This window comes from Chionomys nivalis, chromosome 23 (genome assembly GCF_950005125.1).
Source record: "Chionomys nivalis chromosome 23, mChiNiv1.1, whole genome shotgun sequence".
Classification (NCBI taxonomy): domain Eukaryota; kingdom Metazoa; phylum Chordata; class Mammalia; order Rodentia; family Cricetidae; genus Chionomys; species Chionomys nivalis.
The window spans coordinates 8179364-8203054 of NC_080108.1; the positions used below are offsets into that span (position 1 = coordinate 8179364).

Consider the following 23691-nt stretch of genomic DNA (forward strand, 5'->3'; position numbering starts at 1 on the left):
ATTCGGTCTTTCTTTGTTCCTGTAATTAGAACCCTGGACATGCCACAGTTTTTCTAACTATCTCAAGAAGCCCTTGTTAAATTCTCCCCAAAAATGCTCCAAGGAGAATTCCTGTCGAGCTTTCATTTTGAAAGCCAAGTGGATGGACATCTGTGAGATTCCAAAAGACTTGGAGATGACAGGGCATCAGTAAAAGGAAGTGTTCATCATTTCAAGTTTCTGGAAACGGATGCTCTGGCATGAGTTTCTGGGCTTTAATTTGATGACAACCAGAATTCCTCACAGGGGCCTTAGGGCTACGGAGCACCAGGAGCGAGAACAAGCCAGGAGCTATCTTTCACTCTGTCCAGTCAGTACTTTAGATGTTTTTCTAGAAATATTTTTTGAAGAAGCAGTGGTTTATTCTGGCAGCGAAGTTTTGAAACTTGCACATGAACTTTTGTAGCGTGCCAAAGCAAGTTTCTGAACTTCCACTGGTCCTGGCCCTCTGAACCTGCCCCACCCCAGCCCAGAGTAGGGTTCATTTTTCTCTGCCATATATATTCGTGCATTACTTATCCACCTGAGTTTTATGAGGCATTATACTGGTGATTATCTCTTCTGCAACTGCCATCCCTGTGAAATCCATAATGGCATTGTTTTTGTATTCACCTCCATATCCCTTTGCCCCTACAACACCTAGCATTGTACTTGACACACAATGGATGTTAGCTGGATAAATTTGAAAGCATGATCATGTGACTTCCCGCATCAAAAAGTGAGGCAACACTAGCTGCCTTCACAGCCCCCACACTGGGCGGTCTGATCATTTTCTCCCAGGGAAATAAAACACCATCTGACCCTCTGTCCTGAATTCCCCTGGCTTTTCCTGCTAGGAGAACCATGAGCACCAGAGCTGGCACTTAATCAGAGGCAGGTGAGTAGTCCATAAATCAATATTTAAACAGTGAACAACAGGAAGGAATTATTGTCATATTCCCCAATAGTCGATTTTAGTAGAGTTGCTTGGGCGGGTATACGTTGTTATTGCAGCTTATCGTGTGTCTGTACACCTTGCTTAAGTTTTACACAAGTTGCCTCAGCACCACCATTGTCTAGCACACAGGATTAGCCTGTCATTTGAAAAATAGGAAACAGAATTTAAGGGCCTTTGCCCCAGCTGCAGAGCGGGTGAGTGGCAGATGACAGAACTGGGAAGTGTCCCTAGTCCCAGCTGGCACTTCTTATTACTGTGTCCCAGAGAACAGAGTAGTTGGTCAATGTGTTACTGAAGGAATGGGTGGGTGATTGACACTGGGCACATGTTCTCACCCTTTAGTACCAACGTTAAAATATTCTGCTATTGGAAAAATACTAATAATGTTTACATACACAATTAATAAATCTATATATGCTAATTTTCTGAATTTTGTTAGTCTTTATTTGCTTTTAAATTTCTGAGATATTTGGAAATCTCGAGACATTTATTAAAGAAACTGCATCCAATTAACTGGAGCTGCTGCATAAAGTTGATACCAAGGAAAACTCAGACCACCACACAGCCCTGAGCCTCTTGGCTCTTCGGCACTTTTGAGAAAAGGACCCAGTATCTTAAAAACAATTATGCATACAAAGAAGAGATAATGAAGTGATCTGCGCCATCCACAACCCAACAGCAGCAGCGGCAGCAGCGGCGAGCACAGGTGCATGTGCATGCATTGTTTCAGATGCTGCTGCAGGCTCTCCTCCCACGTCTCATTAAGCGTTCTAAACTGTGAGATGCTTTCTCTTGTGCTCACTAGATGTCAGTGGTCCCGGATAGCAATATCCACCTTCTGTGTCAGCGAGAAAGTAAAATTCTGTTAAATTATGAGAGGGTACTGATAGTTAAACAACCTCCCTTTCGGCATTAATGTGGAAGCAGGCTGGAAAATGAATGTAAAAACACTGGTAGCTATTAATTTCACTTTTCAGATGAGCGAACCACAGGAGACCCAGGAAAATGAAGCACTTTTCCCGAGGTCACCTGGGTTGGGCTCTTATTTCAATTCAACTCAGCCTTCCTTTGATGGAAGACTACAGAGATGAGTGGTACTGCTCCCCAGACTCCTGTGGAGGATCTAGAAGGGAAAACACACTTAGTAGCAAGGAAACTAAAGTGCAACCCCTAAGAGCAAGAATAAAATCAGATGCAGAGTAGCCCGCTAACAGAGAGCAAGGAAGAAATGTTTTCTAGACAGGCAGACCCAGGAGGGTTTCTAGAAAAGTTATAGGTGTTTGAACTGACTGAAATTTGCATCGCTGGAATTCGCAAGGCAGAGGCAGTCTAGAGTCGAGCCTTTGTATACACACATCTGTAAGCTTTTATGTACCTTTAATAGGGCCCCTTGAACACAGGTGTTTGTCCTTTGCCATTTTTCTTTTTTCTTTTTTTTTTTTTTTTTTTGGTTTCTTTTTGAGACAGGGTTTCTCTGTGGCTTTGGAGCCTGTCCTGGAACTAGCTCTGTAGACCAGGCTGGTCTTGAACTCTCAGAGATCCGCCTGCCTCTGCCTCCCGAGTGCTGGGATTAAAGGCATGCACCACCATCGCCCGGCTGCCGTTTATTTTCAAAAGATCAAGTATAGGTTTCAGTGATTGGCTAAAAACTGCGCAGCTACATTAAGTAGCAAAGGAACTATTTGAATCCAAGGCTCCGATGTCTCTGTTTCATAATAAATGGTCCAGATATTGACTGAGATGCTTGAGTGTTAGTGGTTCAGTCAGCAGTGCTGACCTGTCTTCCAGGAACATTTCTCTTTCTCCATTCCAAACTTTTAAGTTAGTCACAGTGATACCCTGACAGAAGTTGGCCTCCCTCTTTAGCTCGGGTCAGAGGTAAAGGGCTGCAAATGGGGCTCTGTCAGTCCCTTGAAGTAATTTCGTCACTGTAAGTACCTCTATCTCCCAACACAAAAGCCCAGACGAGAAAGGTCTTAGAACTATTCATGTTGCCCTTTCCCACGCTTTAGTTAATGAATATTTGGGGAGACAATGAGAGTGGTTTTAAGACAGCTGAGCTGTACAACCCTGAAAACCGGAACACCCTCCACCATGGTCTAACAAGCTCTACTCTTGGGCAGATTCAGGTCTGTTTACGCTTGGGAGACTTGTCATTCAGGCCTGGAGTGTAAATTAATCTGACAGGTGCCAGGACACCTCGAGAGAAAAAACAGGCTGAAGGGGGCCCAGTCCCCAAAGATTCTGCTAATAAGTGAGTTGTCTGAAATGATCGACAAGAGGACCCCCTGCATGAGAACTATATTCACACCGAGTCCCTATGGAAATCAATTCACAGGAGATTCAAGAGAGGAGAGAGATTATTGACAGAGGGACCCATGCATGGGAACTACATTCACACCGAGTCCCTAAAAAAATAAGTAGCACTGGAGATCCAAGGGAGGAAAGATAAATAAATAGTTGTCACCCCTGGAAGCAATGATGGTATCCAAATTATAATCAAAATGTGAGGATTCCAGGGAGGGCTCGCCTGTAAGGACTTCAGAGCCCCCTTAGATCTATTTTCAGTCGTGACCATAGCTGCTTGGTTCCTAGGTACAGCAGAAATTGATGTTTTCCCAATCTGCTCAAAGCCTAGAAATAGTCTGGTGGGATGGGAATATCTGTCTCTAACGAGTATAAACCGCCTTGTAAGGCCCTAAAGATTACATGGCATGGGGCTGCTTAGTACCATAGTCTGACACATCATGAAATTTCCCTTTTGCACCAGCAGAACAATGCCTTCATTTTGAGTCACAGACAATGAAATGCCCTGGCCTGTCATGGCATAAGGCTTACCATAGGACTTGGCCATAACTTAATGAGCACGGTCATTTTAGGCAGTGCACCCTTTGTAAGGGTTGACAGATGAATTTGTTCCCAACCACGAAGGCTGATTCGCTTGTAGCTTCCACCACCCTCTTCACAAAATGCTTGTGAATATGAATGTGGATGAGGAAATAAAAGGCTACCCAAAGCAGATCACCCACAAGACTGCATAGATCACGGTTCCTCCGGATGTTTAAAGTAAGGACCATGCACCTCTCTTGACCATGAGACAATGTGTTTCTACTCAGAAGGGAGCCATGGTGCATGCTTGCTCCTGGTTTCTTTTAAAAGGCAGGGTAATTCATGCTGGGAACCACCCAGATCCCCCTTCCTGCTGTTTTTAGTTGGCTGTGCTGTTGCAGAGAAAACTGTGGAATTCCGGGAATTTCTCTGTGAAAAGTGATGCTGCAAACAGCTTAGATGGTGTAAAATTCCCCGTTACCTGAGTTTGCATAAGCAAGAATATGCAAAGGGTAAGAATGCAATGAGAAGATGTGAGGCTGACAGATAGTAGAGTTGAGATCTGAAAGATCCCAAAAGCTCATGTATCAAAGGAATTCTTGACCCTCTACATAGTAGGGCTTAGAGGTGTGACATTTAGATCACAAGAGCTCTGATACCACTAATGGATGAATACATCAATGGAATCATAATGGAAATGCATTATTGGTAAGTGGTGGACATTCCAGGAAGCAGAAGTCACTAGTATCATACCCTAAAATGGTATGTGTTACCTCTGGCCACTCCTTCAGTTGGTCTCTGTTTCCTAGCCACCATGAGATGAACTGAGTTTTCTTCACCATATGCTCTCAGTGTTGATATTCCCTTTCAGATAAGCCCACAGTGATGCAGCCAAATATCGTAGACTAAACAAAACCTTAGAGACTCAGTGACACTAACATTCCCTCTTTATGCTGTTTTTCCTGGGTATGTCACCTGGCGATGGAAAGCTAGCTCAGGGAAGGAAGTAGTACGGGGTTAATTGATTCCTGTAACACAAACTCGGCCTTGTGAGATGCATGCACATTAACACATGCACCTCGTCTTGCAAGACGAAGGCTTTAAAAATGACAAATACATGGAGCTATTGGTTTTTTCTCCTCCTCTTCCTCCTCCTTTATTATATGCAAGCTATAGCACAAGGAAGTCAGGATAGCAAGCTTACAAGGTGGGACTGTGTTGAACCCTGTTCCCCTCTCTCTACTCAATTCATTTCTGCTTCCATTCATTATTCCCTCTATGTTTTTGAAACACTATTTATTTGGCTTTTGGTTTTTCAAGACAGGTTTTCTCCATGTAGCTTTGGTGCCTATCCTAGAACTCACTCTTGTAGACCAGGCTGTCCTCGAACTCACAGAGGTCTGCCTGCCTCTGCCTCCTGAGTGCTGGGATTAAAGGCGTGCGCCACCACCTGGCGAAACACTCTTAATTATCTGCATGAGTAAGTAAATGACTGTTTTTAAGATGGGGGAAGTTTTTAAGATGGTAATTTCTGATTTTTAAAATAAGAAACTAAAGGTCAAATCTCCCTGCCTCAAGCTATTCTTCCCCACACCACTCCAGCGGGAAAGCATTTGGAGAAAGTTTACTGTGTATGCCTTTTTATATCACACATGAAAGACACCCATTGCTCTTGATGTAGTTAAGGAATAGCCATCCACTCCTCTCCACAGGGAGGAGGTGAGAGAGGTAAAGGAACTCTTGGCTAAAGGTGGTCCTGAAGGTCCCCTGTGTTATCTCGTTGAGACACAACTCACCCTGATAATTCCCTCAGCGACAGCCTTTGAGAAAGAGGTAACCTGGTGTGAGCGTGTCACTTTGGTAGAACATCTTTGCTGCTTTGCCCTGTCCACAGTGACTTACCTTCGTGTTAAAATGGAACATCTCCATTCATAACAGGCAGTGTGGGAAGGACTGGGCGGACAGCAGACTTTATCCGTTTTGTTGTTTTGGATCTTTCTCTTGTTCCACAGAAGGGTGAGAGACGGGTCTCCTCTAATCAAGCAGAGGCCTCCCTTCCAAAGGACTCAGGAAATTGAGTTGAAACACCCTGTTTCTCGAGCCCTAAAGTTGTCATGGAAACAACAGCTTCTCAGGTCCAAACAAGTTCACAGCACAGAAGGGAATACTGCCGAGTCACTCCTTCCTTTGTAAAGGCTTTCTTTGCAGGGACTCTGCTCAGGCTGGATCTGAGAGGGACGGACTTGCAATCACTACTGACCCAGGGCAGGAGGCAAAAGTCATTCCCCGTGTAGATTTTTAATGCAGGCTGCCCCAAAGGGATCAAGGGCAGAGCGCTTGGCAACTTTAGGGGAGAAAAAGTCTGCTACCTCTCTGCTTCGGCTTCCTAAAATGAAGCCAAACACATGTTGTTTTCATGAGGCTTCATGAGAACTCGATCAAGAGTAGAATTAGTCATCTGGATGTTAGTGGAGATGAAATGATATAAAGTATGTTGCATATGACCAAGCGATATTAGGCATTCATTAGCATGGCTTAATACTTGTTTTTATCCCAAAGAATCAGTAATGGACGCGAGGGCCAGCAGACAGGTGGCTCGTCTTTACTCCCTGCTCCTCGTCTTCATCTAAAAATGATGCTGCTTTTAGTACCTTGTATTAGTTCCACATGGCTGCTGTAACAAACTCTCTTCTTCCTCTGTCAGACCCTCATTTCCGTCCTCGTGTCAATCTCAGCTCTTTGTTGCTTTTTCTCCATTTTCAAGGACTCCTGTGATGAGGCCGAGTCCACCTTGATATGTCCCCTGGACTGTAGGCACATCTGTATGTCCTTTCTGCCACATACCTTTCTAATGCTGGGACCCTTCAGTACAGGTCCTCATTTTGTGGTAGCCCCCAACCAAAAAATTATTTCATTGCTACTTCATAACTGTAACTTTGCTACTGTTCAGAACTGTAATGTAAATATTTGACATGGAACATATGTGATATATAACCTCCATGAAAAAGTTATTGGCCGTCCCAAGGGACCACAACCCACGGGTTGAGAACCATTGTTCTAGAGGCTACTACAGGAACATTTAGGGGGAGGGAGCCATTTCTGTTCCTACCGCAGTCAACCTTGTGTCTCCCATTGATTCTTTTCCCACAGAACTGCAGGACGCTATCCCATTAACGCTTCCACCGTTTCCTAGTTTGCAGTAACACCCTCTCACACCCGACATCTCCCAAGCCCAGGATTCCGTGAGAAATCTGCCTGTTCACGGCCTCATCTTAATGTCTCTCTTTCTGCTGGTATTTGTTGAAAGCAATGCAGGCTTTTTCTGCTGTGCGCCTCATCATTCTTCCAGCCTCTTGCCAGTGTTCAGTTCCAGAGTGGTTTATAGGTGTGGGTTATTCAGTACCCTGAGTCTGGCCAAAATAGTTTTGTGGTTGCCATCACAATTTATTCTCATCTCATAATTTAAAGCAACACAACCGCCTTGACTTATAGTTCTGCAGGTCTTTGCAGGATCAAAGGAAGCTGTCTGCGGGCTGCACCACTATGGGGCTGGAGGAGAGACTCTACGCCCCACTTGCTTCGGTTGCAGGCAGAATCTAATTCCTTAACAGTCAAGTTGTACTTACGATGCATCTCTCTGGCCCTCTCTTAGGCTCTTCTCTTCCACTGGTAAGGGCTCATGTGATTAAATCAAGCACACTTGGGTAATCCAGAGAAATCCCCCCCAAGTGACAGCCTTAAACTTAACCCCGTTTACAAGTATCTTCAGCCATACCATGTAACAGATTCCCAAACCTGTGGGGATTAAGGTATAGCATTTGTTAGGGACGTTATTCTTGCTACTGCAAGCTTTATGATCTGGAGACACAACGCATAGTTTCTCCCTTTTCTGGCACTGTCTGGCAGTCTCGCCAGTTTCCTCATTCTTTGCTTCCCTAGCCTAAAGGAGATGGGTCAGAACTCTCCCCACTGGAGAAAACATCAGCCCTGTCATGACTGTGAGCTGTGACCACAGTCTAAGCTCTAGAAGAAAGCGTATGTGTTTGAGTTTGAGTGGGGTCTGCTTGCAACGGAAAGAACACATGGATTGGTACAGTGGGAAACTCAGTTTTAAAGTCTATCTCCCTTCTACACATAGCTCATATCTCTTCTGACATTAGATTATTATTAGGTATCACTTATATTGCACAACCTTATGTCCTCATCAAAAATCAAAGGCAAATATGCATAAAGCAGAAAGAACTGAATGTGTGCCCAATAGACTGCAGACGACCCTCTGAAATCTAATCCATGGTGTCAACATCAAATCATGGGCTCCTTGGGACTGCTGTGCTCACCACATCATTCTTATCAGGAGTCCCTCGGATTCTAAGGTTGGTAGCCTATGCTTTTGATTCAGAAATATATATCTACATTTGAGCTCTGGTTCTGTTCCAGGTTTTTCATTTTAGCTCCTTGTGTCTTATCTCCTTATGAGACAAATGCTTTTGTGGTGTACCGGCTGTCAGAAATTAAGGGCAACTTAGTCTTCACTGGGTATCTGATGAGTCATCCTGCTGCCTTAGCTCTTCAACGTTCGATGAAATTAATGCATCATTATTTGCATTTACTCACTGAAAAAAATAGTTGTCTATGGTTAAGTGACCATCATTCTAAGAGGTTAGGGGACATGTCACAGGTCACCCAGGAGTAAAAATAATATAACATTGGAATAGTAGAATCAGGACCATAACCAGGTCTCTTCTGCCTCAGAGGATGGGCATATGACCTATGTGCTGTCTTGCCTACCTAGTAACTTGAGCAAGGCAGGGAAGATAGAGTGCCTAGTGTATAGTTGGGTACTTCATAAGCACTGCTCCATTGGTTACCCTGATATTCTGCAGCTACCATGAGGAGCCACAAGGATGAGAAAGTAGCTTCACTCTTTCCTTCCTAGACTTTCCCACTTGGCAGAGAGGCACAGTGAATGCATTTCAGGAGGGGCAGGAGGGATGAGAAAACCATTGCATTATTTGTGTCAAATTCCACTTGTCTTAATGGACTTGTTAAAAGCACCCCGGTGGCAAGTGTGAGTCTTAATGGCGTTTTATAAAAGCCATTGTGATGAATTAGCACACGAGGCAAATTAAAAACAGCTTATCGCTTCTTAAATTAGGCGATGAGGCACTGTAGCATTTTTCCCAGATGTGTGGATCCATTAATATCCGAAGGAGACAGAAGCTGAAATGTGTCTGATGCTGGCTCTTAGGAACCTGACAATCCTGAATCGATGTGATCCTAGAGCCGGCAGGTTGGACAAGATAACTGAATTCCTCAGGCAGAGCGTCTACTGCCTCAGGCAGAAGCAGCAAACTGACCTTTGGAAACTCTTGGGAAAGGATGGCACACAGGAGACTGTTTGACCTGGAGAGAATGGCTGGAAATAATCTCCACATCCCTTATGACATATGAGGGTAGTGAGATGTGAGGAAAGGGGGCTTGCAGTAGTCACCTGGAACATTCTAGAAGCGCGTACTGAGGACTTGCTTTGGGTCCAGAAGACAGAAAGAGGCTCTGAAGTTGTCTTTGCACACATTATGGAAGGCAGACATGTTCTAGAAGCCGTGAGGCTCTGAATTAATGTTGTTGAGCACTTGTGACAAGAGGCCATAGGTGTTGTCTGCAGGATGAATTGTTAGAGACTTGGCATGGAGGATTTGTGCTGGGATCTGCCTGGAGCCAGCCTAAGCAATACTGTCGGTACAGAACAACCATGTGAAGTACTATGTCCAAAACTAGAAGGGAATCTTTCCAAAATCTAAGTTCCCTAATATCACCTAAAGGACACCTTTGCTATGGGCCTTTTTAAGGACAATTGTTTTAAGACAAGCATGTTAATTTTTCTTTTCTTTCCCACAAAGTGCAATCGGCAGAGAGGAATCTAGGATAGAGGGGGATGTAGTTATACATGCACTTAGCCAGTGTGTGCAGTGCACTGTAGTAATGCTTTATGCACATCGCTTCATAGGACTTACCCACACCACTCAGTAATGGAGCCAGTACCCACCATTGCCTACCATATGGAAGCAACTGGAGCCTATGAAAGAGAAGTAGTTTGCCTTGGTAACCAGTGGGGCTATTAAGGCACCATAGGAACTGGGCACGGCCCCAGTAGTTCTTCTTCATTATAATTCCTTCCGCTAGGTAGCTCCCACCACATGCTAGATGTTGCCTGTGTTGTTCCCGTTATGGGAAGGTAGCTGTGCAGTGAACTCATTCGGCTCTGGAGTGTGAGCTGATTTCTCTCTTGTCACACAATACTTCCCATCAGCAAGAGTGGTGGCTGTCCTCCCCACCCCCACATTTCTGGGATGGGGCTTTGTGCAAGTCCCTGATAGGGAAGATGCAGATGGTCAAGGAAGCAATCATTTATTCCGGACACTCAGACCAAAAGACTCTCTCCAAATTACATCACTTAGGGATACTGGAAATGGCTGTATTGTAAGTAATTCGGCTCCTATAATATTTGAAGGTTAAGTGCTATCTTCAGCGCTTTTTGGTTACCATGACAGCAGATGCGACATGTCTTTGACAGAGAAGGAAAGGCAGGGGGAAGGAAGGAAAAGAGCCAGGGTTGGCCCTAATGATCTTAGAAATTCCACTCTCCAAATCTACGTTGTTTTACATGCATGGTGGTTATAATGTAAAGAAGGTCTCAGAGCAGAATGCAAGGAATTCATGCGGAGGTGGTAGAGTCTTCTCCAGGGAGACCTTTGACACTGTGTGTGGTGGGTTTTAAGAAGGGGGATATGTCAAAAAATAGACAGCATAGTACATGCAATAAATTGTCACATCCTTATGGCTTCAGCTGTCCTATTGACCTGTGTTCATGCTGTTTCTCACTCCGATGCCAAATCAGTCTCAGAAAGTGCAGTGCATTTGGCCCCAGCAAGGGCTCAGCCAAACCCCTTCCATGGCAACAGAGAATTCCAATTCAGAGTGATCAGTGTGGTGATGAGGCAGGCCTGGATTTCATAGAAGCAAAAAGAGCTGTGATATTGTTCAAAGGATTTCGTTCTGTACACATGTAAACACGGGTTATTTTCCCTGCTTCTTACATTTTAAGCACTCATTCAGGTCATTACAGTAACTCTTCAGGCACCCAGGATCAGTGTTGACTCAATATTCCATTGTTAGGGGGAGTCGGTCACTCTGGGTAGACATTTCTCATGTTTCCCACTTCTGCTCTATTTCAAAGGAAGGTGTCTATAAGTTAGTATGCTGAGGGGAATTTATCTCTAGCACAGAGAACTTAAGAAAGATAACCATGGTTTTCTTCATTTATTTTTCATTTGTACAATGTGGTTCTAATAGAAAGAAAAAATATTTCAATTGGGTAATAAACTGAGGGCCTAGGTTCTCATTACTGCCTGTTACATGTGATGGTCCCCACAAAAGAGAAGCAGTGGAGTCTACTTATAGGGACCTATTGGCCACCCCTGCAACTAGCAAGAAAAAGCAAGAAGTAACCTCAGTGTAGGACTGAAAATAAAAACTGTGTAGCACAATCCAGGAAAACATTGCAGAAGATGTTGGAACCCCCGGCAAGAGCTGAAATTCCAAAGCCCATGTTTTAAATCAACGCCATCAGCTTCCTAACCGTGCCATCTTTTGTCCTCTCTTTCAGAGCCATGTTTGACTATGACAAGAGCAAAGACAGCGGGCTGCCTAGCCAAGGACTTAGTTTTAAATATGGAGACATCCTCCATGTCATCAACGCTTCTGATGATGAGTGGTGGCAAGCCAGAAGGGTCATACTAGATGGGGACAGTGAGGAGATGGGCGTCATTCCCAGCAAACGGAGGTAAGGATGCCTTCTTTCTCCTTCTCCCCCCCCCCCCCCCCTCGTGTGTGTTAGCTATCTAGGGAGTGGAAATGCAGGGAGGGGAGGACGGGAAGACTGCACACAAAATGACTATTTAAGTGTGATAGGCATTCTACAGGAAAATTGTCAGTGGTGACAGGTGACAAGAATAAAAAAATTCTCATTCTCTGCGTGTTAGGATTTTACCAAAATTGGTGAGTGTGATGAGGCAGGAAGGGAAGGAGAAGAGCAACCTCCACACTTCTCCTAAATTGTGCCTTATGAGCCTGCCCACCCATTCACACTTGATGCACTGATTCTGTGGCTCAGCATTGACCAGGAAATTTTATAGAAAAGCCAAATATAAAAGGCAACAACTTACTGCACTAAGGCCCAAATGCTTGAGCCATGAACTGTCCTGCAGCTGGCGGACAGATACCTCATGCTCTTTGAGTTAGTCTTGCTCCCCATCCCTGCCTTCCCTTCAGCTGCTCAGATTTCCATCTATGTATTTCTTAAACATATCAAGCCCTCCTCTTCCAAATGCTCCCTCAATTCTGTTTTTGAAAGGCAGAAATAATTCTCACGCGAGTCAACTCAACCATATATCCTAGCATCCACTCATCACCACCATTAGGAATTCCCTTCTCACGAATGTTCTTCTGGCACAAGACATAGTCTACGAAACAAACATTGACTGTATCAAAGCCAAAGTCAGTCAGCATTGCAGCATAGGTGGGGGAGGGGCCATGGGAGTCCACGCCTAGCTGAAGAGGACAAGATGGCTGTGAGGGGAGAGAGTTAGTTTCCATTGGAGGTGTCATCCCTCGCAGGTCAACCATACTCCAGTGGATGATTCTATATCCACACATATGGGCATTGCCAACTGGACTCTGTGGGTGAGAGGGTGAGGGGACAGAGAACAGACATGAAGTTGGAAGGAGGAAGAGGAGAAAGATGGACGGAAAATCCACTCTTCAGCCTATTGTTTCCGGTTCTTCACATCCCCACTGCTTCTCCCTCCCAGTTGTGTGTAGGCTCTGTTTAATCCACTGAGTTCCTGGAGTCCTGAAGCAGTGATTCTTAATACTACTTCATTGATGTGTTTGTGCATCTTCATGTAAAAAAAATAGAATGACATGTGTTCCGGGTTGCTCCGATTCAGTTACCAAAGCTGTCTGAGGAGCTGTCATGTTCAGTGGGTCCCAGGGATAGGGGCTGAGTGGAGGAATGAAACTGTCAGAAATAGATTACAGCTCATTTTCAAGAACGCATTCTTCTCGTTGAAACCACCCAGCGATGCTCTAGACTACGCAGGACGACATGAAAGGGTCTCAGACTTTAGATGGGAGGATTGAGCCAGGAAATGGTCCAGAGCTTCCCAACCGCAGGCTCGTGTGAGTCTAACCATCATGTTGTCAGTCATTCGCTCAATCAAGTGCGCATCATTTCCCCCAAGATACAGCCTTCTCCCAAACAATTTTCTACTTGCTGCTGACCATCCTTGAATTGGCTTTTTCGTATTTTGAAAGAAGCAATTTTTTTTTTTAACTAAAGAAAACCATCTTACCAGTCATACAACAGCTGCCCTGAGGAAGTCCTTTGTTCAAGTGCTGCCACGCTCATATGGACTCGCACTCTTTTGCTTACAGATATCCTACATTGCAGTTATATTTTTATTTATTTATTTGGTTTTTCAAGACAGGGTTTCTCTGTTTCAGCTCTGGCTGAAACTCACTTTGTAGCCTAGCAGGCCTCGAAGTCAGCAAGCTTTGCCTACCGCTGCTTCTGAATGCTGGGATTAAAGGCATGTGCGGCCACTGCCTAGCTGCGGAGCTATTTTATACAAAGTAAAAAGATATTTGCATTTATTTTATTATAAATTTTATATTATGAATATTTTTCTTAGGATTGTAATTATGTCAGAAATGTTTTGTGTATTATAAAACTAGTATTGTCTCACTGTATAAAACTAATTTTAGAAAAACAGAAGGAGAAAAGTAAAAATCACAGATAATCCTATCTCTCAAAACGCCTTCATGTGTTAATTTTCAGGCTATTAAAAATCCAAATGTTGAGCATGTATTGCTCTAGTACAGGATCCAAGTTTGGGATTTCTGTTCCCAACACTGGGGTTAAGTTTAAATCTCATTACAGCTCCTTGGATGAGATACTAATTTTATTTCCATTATAAAATAAAAGAGATGCAGCAGAAAGAAGGTCATAGTCTGCCTGAGGTCGCCCACAGAGTGAGTGGCAGAGCTGAGATCTGGATTTAAACCCTAACATCTTAACCCATGTGGCCTTGCTTCTGGAAGGAACGGTGATAAGACTTGATACAATTCAATTCAGTTAGCATTGCTTCAGGTACACCTATGTGCCGGGCATACCATGTGTGTTGTAAGAGCACTGCATATAAAACCAGCATATAACACTGCCAGCTACCCTATGACCAACACAATGAGGACTCCATTGTGAAGATACCAAGGGAAGAGAAAGGGCAACAGACTGAAGGGTGGATTCCTTTTTATTATAGCTATAACCATATGCTATAGTCTTTGTTGTTATGAAACTCAATACAGCTGACTGTCTTAGTGATAACGTATACAGGCTTATTTAGCTCAGGTTTCTGGAGGTCGGACAGTGTAAGGTTGAGTGGCCATATCTGTTGATGTTTTAGTCATGAGGCCTCTAATAATCCTAAGATTTCACAGGGCATTTCGTAAGGGAAGCACATTAAGCTCGACCACCACTGGCTTTGCTCACAAGCCCACTCTCACAACGACCTATTTAGTCCCTCAGTGTTTCAGTTCATCAATGGATTAAGCATTTGTGAGAGCAGAACTCTCATAACACAATCACCCCTTAAATGTTCCTCCTGCTTTGCTCGTTAAGACCACACAATGTTGATGAAATTTCAACAAAGGTCTTGGTGAGAACATTAGCTAATGGCAGCATGCATCACGGCTCTTACAGTGCTTCAGGGTTAGGCCATTTCTTGGTTATTTTTTCTCATTCCTCTAGCAGAATATCTGAGATGCACAGGAGGAGAGGTTGATCTTGGCTCACAGTTTGCAGGGGCATAGTCTACAACAGTGGTGAAAGCATGGCAGTGGGGCTTCATGGCTATGGGAATACAAGACAGCTGTCAGTTACATCTTGGCAGAATCAGGAAACAGAGACAGAACTCTGCCTAAGGCCATATCTGCACTATAGGTCCTGGGCCCTGCCCATGTGGCCCTTCATCGGGAGCAAGGTCCCTTCTCCAAGGATCCCACAACCGTTACCAGCCTACACTGGACAATGTCGCCAGAGTGAAGTTCATGCCTCTTGCTTACCTGGCAGGGTTGACAGTGGTAGAAGCACTTAAAGCCTGTGGTGCCCCCCTCTCACAAGGTGAGGGAATAAAGATTGGCGGTGCAAGCGGTTCTACTGACACTGTTACAAGGAACTGCTTTTCGTCCCGGCCACCCAGAACCGAAATAATCACACAAAAACTATATTAATTAAATCACTGCTTAGCCCATTAGCTCTAGCTTCTTATTGGCTAACTCTTACATCTTAATTTAACCCATTTCTATTAATCTGTGACTCACCACGAGGTTGTGGCCTACCAGCAAAGTTTCAGCATGTCTATCTCCAGCAGAGGATCCATGGTGTCCCCCTCACTCTTCCTTCTTCCCATGCTATAGGTGAAGTCAGTTCTTTATTCATTAACCAATAAAAGCAACACATAGAAGGACCTCCCACACCATTTCCCCTTTTCTGTTTAAACAAAAAGGAAGGCTTTTAACTTTAACGTAGTTTAACATCTTTTTTTTTTTTTGGTTTTTCGAGACAGGGTTTCTCTCTGGTTTTGGAGCCTGTCCTGGAACTAGCTCTTGTAGACCAGGCTGATCTCGAACTCACAGAGATCTGCCTGCCTCTGCCTCCCAAGTGCTGGGATTAAAGGCATGCGCCACCACCGCCCGGCATAGTTTAACATCTTTACTACTGAGATCTAACTGCATCAGATTCTACCAAACATTCACCTTATATGATATCATTTGGCCTCTGCTGTAACTCTGCAGTTTCTTATTATTCAAAATTGGTCAATAAGAACAGCCATGCTAAAAGGCCTAATGCATGCTCTAAGTCAAAGATTCAGGAAGTAGAGACAAGGGGAACTCAAGTCCAGGTGTGACTTCAAAATCTGGGCTCTTAGTACGGAGCTTCTGTTTGCTGACATCACATAGGTCACCGTGGTCAAACCAGGAGCTGGCCCACACTCTATGAATTCCAGTGACCATTCATCAGTTATCAAATACAGCCCATATCTAACATTAATTAAAAGCATACTCAACCTGTACCTCACAGCATCTGCTCACATGGATGGCATTTCAATTTCCTCTCAATTAGGGCCTAAGGAACACAGGCATTGAAACCCGCAGGGACAGATCATGTTTCTTCTGTCCAGTGCTCCAATCAGTCATGCTTGGCTGGAACCTGAACGTACCAGATGGGAGTAGGAGGAAGGGCCCTAAAGGACTTGTTGAAGCACAGTCACTGGGTGCTCTCTGGAGGTGCTAGGTATCCAAACGGGTTCACAAGCTTTACCATCCAGTTCATGCTTCTAGTACTTTGATCAGCAATGAGACTGGGGGAGAGGATTATGTCTGCTTAATGAAGACAAATAATTGGTTGAGCCAACATGTGAGAGGGAACTACTGTTTTCACAGCTGTTGGCTCAATACATTCAGGTCTACCATTTCCTTAAGCAAAAGCTTTGGAGCCTTAATATCTCCTTTTGCCAAGGGAGCAACATAACTAGAGAAGGTGATGTTATTCTTTACACTAGATTCTTTTCTAAAGTTTCTATTGTTTGTGTGTATTGCCGTTCTGACTACATGTCTGTATGTGCCTGTTGCCCACAGAGGCCCCCGGGACTGGAGTTACAGACATGTGTGGGATGCTCTGTGGCTAGCGGTCCTCTGGGAGAGAGGCACTATCTCTCCAGTTCCTAACCTGGACTTTTGCTGATAGAAAGGGTAAAAAATGATGAGCTCTTAATAGGAAGCTCTGCTTTCATGACAAGCCACTTCAAGTCCTTCTGCCTGAGTTTTCAGACAGGTCAAGAACTGACAGCCCATCAGAGACTTGATTCATTCACTGGACAAAGGCTCACATCTTTGTTGATTCACATGTACTAAGTGCCCAGCTCCATGTGAAGTCATGAACCATAGTCTAGGTTATAGACAAATAAAATAGGGAGTGCTGGGAACAACTTTCATATGTGGCATACTCTCAAATGAAGACTGTTTTCTAGATGTCAGATCTTGAGCATTGGGTGCCAAAGGAGAAAGAAGGCTGTGTTCCTGAAAGCCCCGACTCTCGGCCTTAGCTCTTGTGTCGCCGGGAAAATGAGCCACTGTATTGGGATACAGGGAGAACTCAGAGAGTATAGAGGGAAAGTGGGGAGGATCTGGAAGGACTTTGGAGAGGGGAAACCATAGTCAGAATACATTGTGTGAAAAATCTATTTCCAATTTAAAAATATTAGGAAACCACAGTGATTGATAGGTGTGTGTGCACTTATGTGTGTCTGGCTATATTGTTTGTAAACAGAGATTTAAGTGATGACCCCACTAAAACTGGTCTTTTAAGGTCACTTAATGATAGTGAAAGGGTGACCTCAGAAATCTGTTAGGAAGTGTGGACTGCTCTGCCCAAGTAATCCTTAGGTTGGAATACTGCATTGAACCCTGTGTCACACGCCATTCTCTGATCAAATCACTGTGCATGCTCCACATGCTGCAGTCATGACAATGGAATGAAGCAGTGGTTCCCATCATTAGTCAAATTCATGCCAAGGAGTCAGAATAAAATTAAAGGCTCTAACAACGGTTTTGGGAAAATCTGAGGAGGTGAATAAGAATGACCATTTGAGCTTAAACTTAACAGGGAGACAGACTAGCTGAGTAGCTCCAAGCAGGCTTCTTCCCAATGGACTACTTCTACCTAGCAGTTTTTCCCCAGCCCTTCTGGCTCTCCTGCCAACCGTTACATGTTGGGTGGATGCAAGGAGAGATTCTCAACACCGGTTTCTCTCCAGGGAATATGTTGCTTTAATGTCTGATGTTAGATGTGAAAGGTTTTGTCCAGCCCTTTCCACCCAAATATTCCACTCTGCCACTGAAATCAATGTGTTCGGAGTCTTCGTTCTGTAGCTATGGAAACCCAGCTCCTGGGTGATTCAGTGAGAAACACAAAAGAGCTCTCGGTTGGGAAGTCGCCTGCTGCTAATTACAGAGCTATGAATAGCTTCGACTTCATCAGCCATTAAGTTTCTATAGATTTGGGATTAGTTTTCTCTCACTTGCTCTTTTCTTTCCCAAGAAAGAAAAAAAAATGAAATTAAAGCCAGCCAGATTTAAACAGAACCATGTCACAGCAGCCTACCGATAGTATTTTTGTACCGCAATCTTCTCCTGGAGACCTGAGGGTTATGTGCACCTGGACCAGACAACTACACAAACTTTCAAATCAATAGAAAGTGTTTAAAGAAGGGAATCAAGATGTAACTTCCAGAGTTAAAATTTAGTGCTGTTGTGGGGAGTAGGCAATAAAAACAACACTTACTGCAGAGACTTGGAAAAGTCAAGGAAACACATAGATTCCTCTTTCTCAACTTTAGCTTAAAATGGGAGCTGATCAAATTTTATTTTCCTGGGATTTCTTAAGCCCTGACTCTCCTATCCGAATTATCCTTCCCCATCCTTCATTGATATTGCCTGGGTTATGGAAAGAGCTTGTGAGCATACCCTAATCTTCTCTTTGTCCTGTCCTTCCAAAATTCTTTTCCATTGCACCAGGATCCTTTTCCTAAGATAGTAGCTTGAAGGGCTAGAGAGATAACTCAATGGTAAAGGGCTGTTTTGCAGAGGACCAGAGTTCAGGGTCCAGTACCCAAGTCCATGGGACCCAATACCCTACAAATCCTGCATACACATGAGCCTAACTACATGCACACACATACATATCTACATAAGTAAAAAATCTTTAAAACCCTCGTTTGATTATACCACCTTCCTCATTTATGCCTTGTTACTACTACCCAAGTCCCTGAGTAGCTCAGAGGGAGAGGAGGAGGAGTTTGCATTAGCATGTGGATGCTCATGTGTGTAGGGATGCATGCATACATAAACCCATGAGCGTCATTTCGTAGGCTCCTCCCCTTTTTAAGACAAGGCCTCTCTTTGGCCTGGAATCCACAAAGCAGGCTGAACTTACTAGCCAGCCTGCCCTAAAATCCACCCATCCCTGTCTCCTAAGATGACAAACTCTTGTCCCACGCCCATGCCCAGCTTTTTAATGGCTTCAAACTCGGTCCTTGTCATAAACAAGGACTTTATCAACTGAGCCGTATGTTTTTTTTTTAAGACATTTTGTGATTTCACGTAGGTCAGTCAGGCTAGCCTTGAACTCATATCTGATTTTGACCTTAAATTCATCATCCTGTCGTCTCTACCATCTTAAGTGATAGGCTTCATATGTGTACCAGTACACCCGGCCCCCAACATCCTAGGAAAATCCACAACTTCACCCAGCCACCACTCATCCTGTGTGGACCCCATGGCACTGTCCTTCCGGTTTCCAGCTTGGTGGGAACTGGAATGCATGCTCACCTTTTCTTTCTCACCCCTCTAGCTTCAGATGAACTGTGGTCCCCTTCCAGTCCTGCAGCAGGACTTACCACCCCCCTCTCCCAACAGTGATGCTGTTAGGAGTGTTTGTCTCTGTTCCTGCTGAGAGCGTATCACGATGGATATGCATTACAGACTTGTTGTAAATGTTCCCTTGGTTAATAACATGGCAAATGCTCCTTTAGTGGCGGGTAAGATAATGATGCTGCCAAAATGACGAAAGGACATTAGACTCCTTGAAGGAACATTCTAGGGTACATGTAACATATTGGTTGCCAAGCGAAGCTAACAGTGTAATATTGCTCTTTAATGGGAGAGCAGGAGGGAGGAGGAGGGGCCTGTTTGTTTCCGCTCTAGGTATTAGTTTTCCTGAAACAGATTCTTGTTGATCCATAAGCATTTCCATAATTTTATGTTACTTCCAAATATTAGGACTTGTTAGTGCATGTAAGTCAAAAATTCCCAGGGACATATTAGAAGTTTAGATAAGTTTTACCAAGTTTTTCATTTTTTAAATCCTTCCCAAGGAAACAAAACATTCTCAACCATGTTTTGAGTTGTAGGAATAAGAGGAAGAAGCACACTTAATAAAGAACTTATTTTGTTTTGTTTTGTTTCTCATTAGAGTGGAAAGAAAGGAGCGTGCCCGGTTGAAGACAGTGAAGTTCAATGCAAAACCTGGCGTGATTGACTCGAAAGGGGTAGGTACAAAATGATGGAAGCATTGAGTTCTCTCAGTTACCGTAGATTCTTTGACAATTAACATTCAGGCTTTTAATAGCAAAGAAATAATAGTGCCACTAGACAAAAGAACAGTGTCCTAAATGTATCTCTAAAGGAATGCCATTTCTGATAAAGTGGGTTTGTTATATAGATGTTAACTCCTGGGACAAAGCCAGTGATGATGAAAGTGATGTTGACTATTCTGAAAATGGTAAAACAGAGTCTAGGTGTTTTCCTTAAATGTTCTGAAAGGTCACATTTCATAGACAGTATCTACTCATCTGATAATGTATCTAGTTTAACACACATTACACACATAAGACTGTAGTCATAGAAATATAGACATGGGTCAGTTAAGTGAATATGTGGATTGTTGTGACAGACATGGGAGAGAATTAACAACAAAATCCTACCAAGATTAACACTCATGTGTACATCCTCTTAGCCCCGGCTTTACTGGCAGAGAATTCAACTATCATATGATTTTCCCACTTAAATTTAGAGCTGGGCAGCTGTCACCTCCATCGGTTCGGGAAATTTCATCACCCCATCAAGAAATCCTGTCGAGATTAGCAATCATTTCCCATTCCTCGGCCTTCCTTCCCCACCCGACCATAGTTAGTAACCTACTTTGTCTTTATAGATTTGCCCGTAAATACCTCATATAAATGGAATGTGCCCTTTTGTGACTGCTGATTTCACAACGCAATATTTTTTAAGTTGCGTTTATACTGTTTCATGAATAAATAAAAAAGTACTTCATTTCTTTTATTGCCATATAGAATTCTATTGTATGGTCATACCACGTTTAGCATGTCCATTCATCAAACGACAGACATTTGCAGTATTCCCAGTCTTTAGCTACTGTGGGTAATACTAGCAGTACAATTTTTATTAAGATTTTGATGTGCATATTTTTACTGTCATTGATTATAATAGTGCAGCAAAACTGCTGATTCCTTCAGCAGCATGATGGCTGTGGTGCACATGTTAGGAACTGCCAGGTGGTTACACAGTGGCCACACACTTCACATTTCTATCAGCACTGTATTGTTCTATGATTTCTTCACGTGCTGAGCAATGCTTCTTACCGTGCGTTTTTTTACAATTATGTCTATCTTGGTTAGCATGAAGCCGTGTGTTATTGTGGTTTTGATTTGTATTTCCCTAATCAGTGGAGCTGGCGAACTTCTTTTTCTGGCCTTAGTATATCTTAGTCTGTACTTGGCATATCTTTTCTAAGAGCTGTCTACTCAAATTAGGTATATTTTTAAATTGGCATTTCCCTGCTGCTGTTTTAACTGGGTTATAGAGCCTCTAAATATACTCTGGGGTTGTGGTAAAACCTTTCTCTTCACTTATTCATGTTTATGTTTGTGAACATGTGTATGGCATGGTGCACATGTGGGTGACTGGCTACAGGCAGAAATCTTCTCACATTGTTCCTTCACCTTTGAGACAGCATCTTTCAATCAAACCTGTAACTCGCCAATCCCACTAGTCTTTCTGTCAACTTGATCCAGAGACCCCTCTCTGCCTTCTGAGGCTGGAAGTACAGGCAACCACCACAGGCAGCCAGAACTTCCCTGGGCGCTGAACCTCTCAGCTCAGTCTTGTTTTGGTGGCAAGCACTTTAACCACTGACCCGTCTCCCTCCCCCTGCACTCTGCCTTTAAATGATTTTTCTAACTTTTTTCTTCTTTAGAGTTCTGTTCTCTTCTTATCCTCTTGACAGTATTCTTTAATGTAATAATGATTTTTATTTTAATTCTAATTTATTTTTTCTTTTGTTACTTTTTGATGCAATGTCTAAGAAACATTACAGAACCCAAGGTATCAAAGGTTTATATCAAACTTTCTTGTAAGAAGGTTACAGGTGCAATTCTTATGTTAGGATATTAACCAATTTTGAGTTAGTTTTGTTCACAGAGAGGCACTGGGTTCCAACTATAGTTCTTTGCATCTAAATCATTTGCTTAATTTCATTTAAGATCATTCATGGCAAATGTATAGAGCTATATTATTTCATGTAGATCTTATATCCTATAACCTCTATAAACCCATGTCATGGCTTTGATAGTTTTACTAAATTTCTAAGAATTTCTTATATAGAAGATATGCCATATGAGAAAAGAGAGTTCTTTTTTTCCCTTCAATGTGGATGACTTTTACTTGCTCTTCTTAATTCCCATGGCCAGAACCTCTAACACAATGATAGATGTATCAAAGGAGAGGAGGCCAAGGGCACCTCTCTTCATCTTACTCTGGCATGACACTGGCTGTAACTTCATTGTCTTTTAAAAATATAGTTCTCGAAGAGGCCGTGCCGGGGTCTTGTGCCCTGTTATAGAATAACGCCTTCCACCTTTGTACATCCCATTCCTTTTCTCTCCGTGTTCTTTGCTTTACTTTTCTCCCCTAACAGTTGTGGCTTGTGGGTGGATGGGTGGAAAAAACACAAGTTTTGGTCAATAGTATCATTATGAAAATAGATCATTTGCTAAGACTTTTGTTACCCAATCCCCCGTATTGCCCTTTGTATATTAAATAGATGTATCATTGAGAAGTCTAGTCAATGACACAGTATTTTAATTTCCCCCAAAAATATTTAAGTGAAATAGGAACTCATCTGTGTACATATGGTGTCATTCTTAAAACTGAGAGTCTGGGGCATCACGGAATTGACTCCTTTAAATACTACTTCAACACAAAATAATAGAAAAAAATTAATGATTTCTTTATTGTTTTACTGTATTGTGTTTTGTCCATGTGTATACCTGTGTGATTCAGATTCCCTGGAACTGGAGTTAACAGAGAGTTGTGAGCTGGGTGGTGCTGGGAATTGAACTCAGATCCTCCAGAAGTGCAGTCAGTACTCTTAATGGCTGAGCCATCTCTCCATGCCTCAAGACAGTAGAAATTTTTATTACTTCCTGGTGTGAACTTAATAATACATGCCATACTTATTCCATGCCTACAGATGGTACGTGCTGAAGAATTTGAATTGAATTCCTAGCTGTGTCAGATACACATGTGAGCTAGTGCAGTATGCAAAGTATACTATGGACCCCTCTTCCCAGAAGTTACACCAGTGACAGGCCAGAACACCTGGACTATCTTTCCATCTCAGGAGCTGTTCTATTGCTGTGAAGAGATGCCAGGATCAAGGCAACTATTATAAAAGAAAGTATTTCGTGCGGGCTTGCTTACATTTTCAGAAGGCCAGTCCATTGTCATCACTGTTGGGAAACAGACAGGAATGGTGTGGAGTAATAATTGAGACCTATATCCTGTCTGATTCATAGTTAGCCAGCAGAGGAGAAAGAGATAATGCACTAGACCTAGAATGGATTTTTGAAACCTCAAAGCTCACCCTGTGATATACTCCTCCAACAAGGACACCCCTCCTGACCCTTCCAAACAGTTCATCAACAAGGACTTAGCATGCAAATAACGTGAGCCTATAGGGGCCGTCCTCGTTCAGACCACCACACCCTTTTAACTGAATTTGTTAAATACTATGTGCTAATAAATAAAATGTAAACTCTAGGACTCAAATGGGCTATTTAAGGAGGAGGAGAATAACATGGGAAGCAAATCCTAAATCTGAAGATCAGGAAAGCAATGGTCTATATTTT

At 43.2% G+C, this 23691-nt stretch overlaps 1 protein-coding gene across 21 annotated transcripts in view; it reads left to right on the forward strand.

The window, feature by feature from the left end:
• The window catches only part of Dlg2 (discs large MAGUK scaffold protein 2), a 1644347-nt gene that overhangs the window by 1562899 nt on the left and 57757 nt on the right, over positions 1-23691 (forward strand). For all 21 annotated transcript variants that reach the window (XM_057756268.1, XM_057756265.1, XM_057756266.1 and 18 more), the window contains 2 exons: positions 11472-11648; positions 19956-20031. In XM_057756268.1, coding sequence (XP_057612251.1) covers positions 11472-11648; positions 19956-20031 — 253 coding nt within the window. The remainder of the gene's footprint in view (positions 1-11471; positions 11649-19955; positions 20032-23691) is intronic.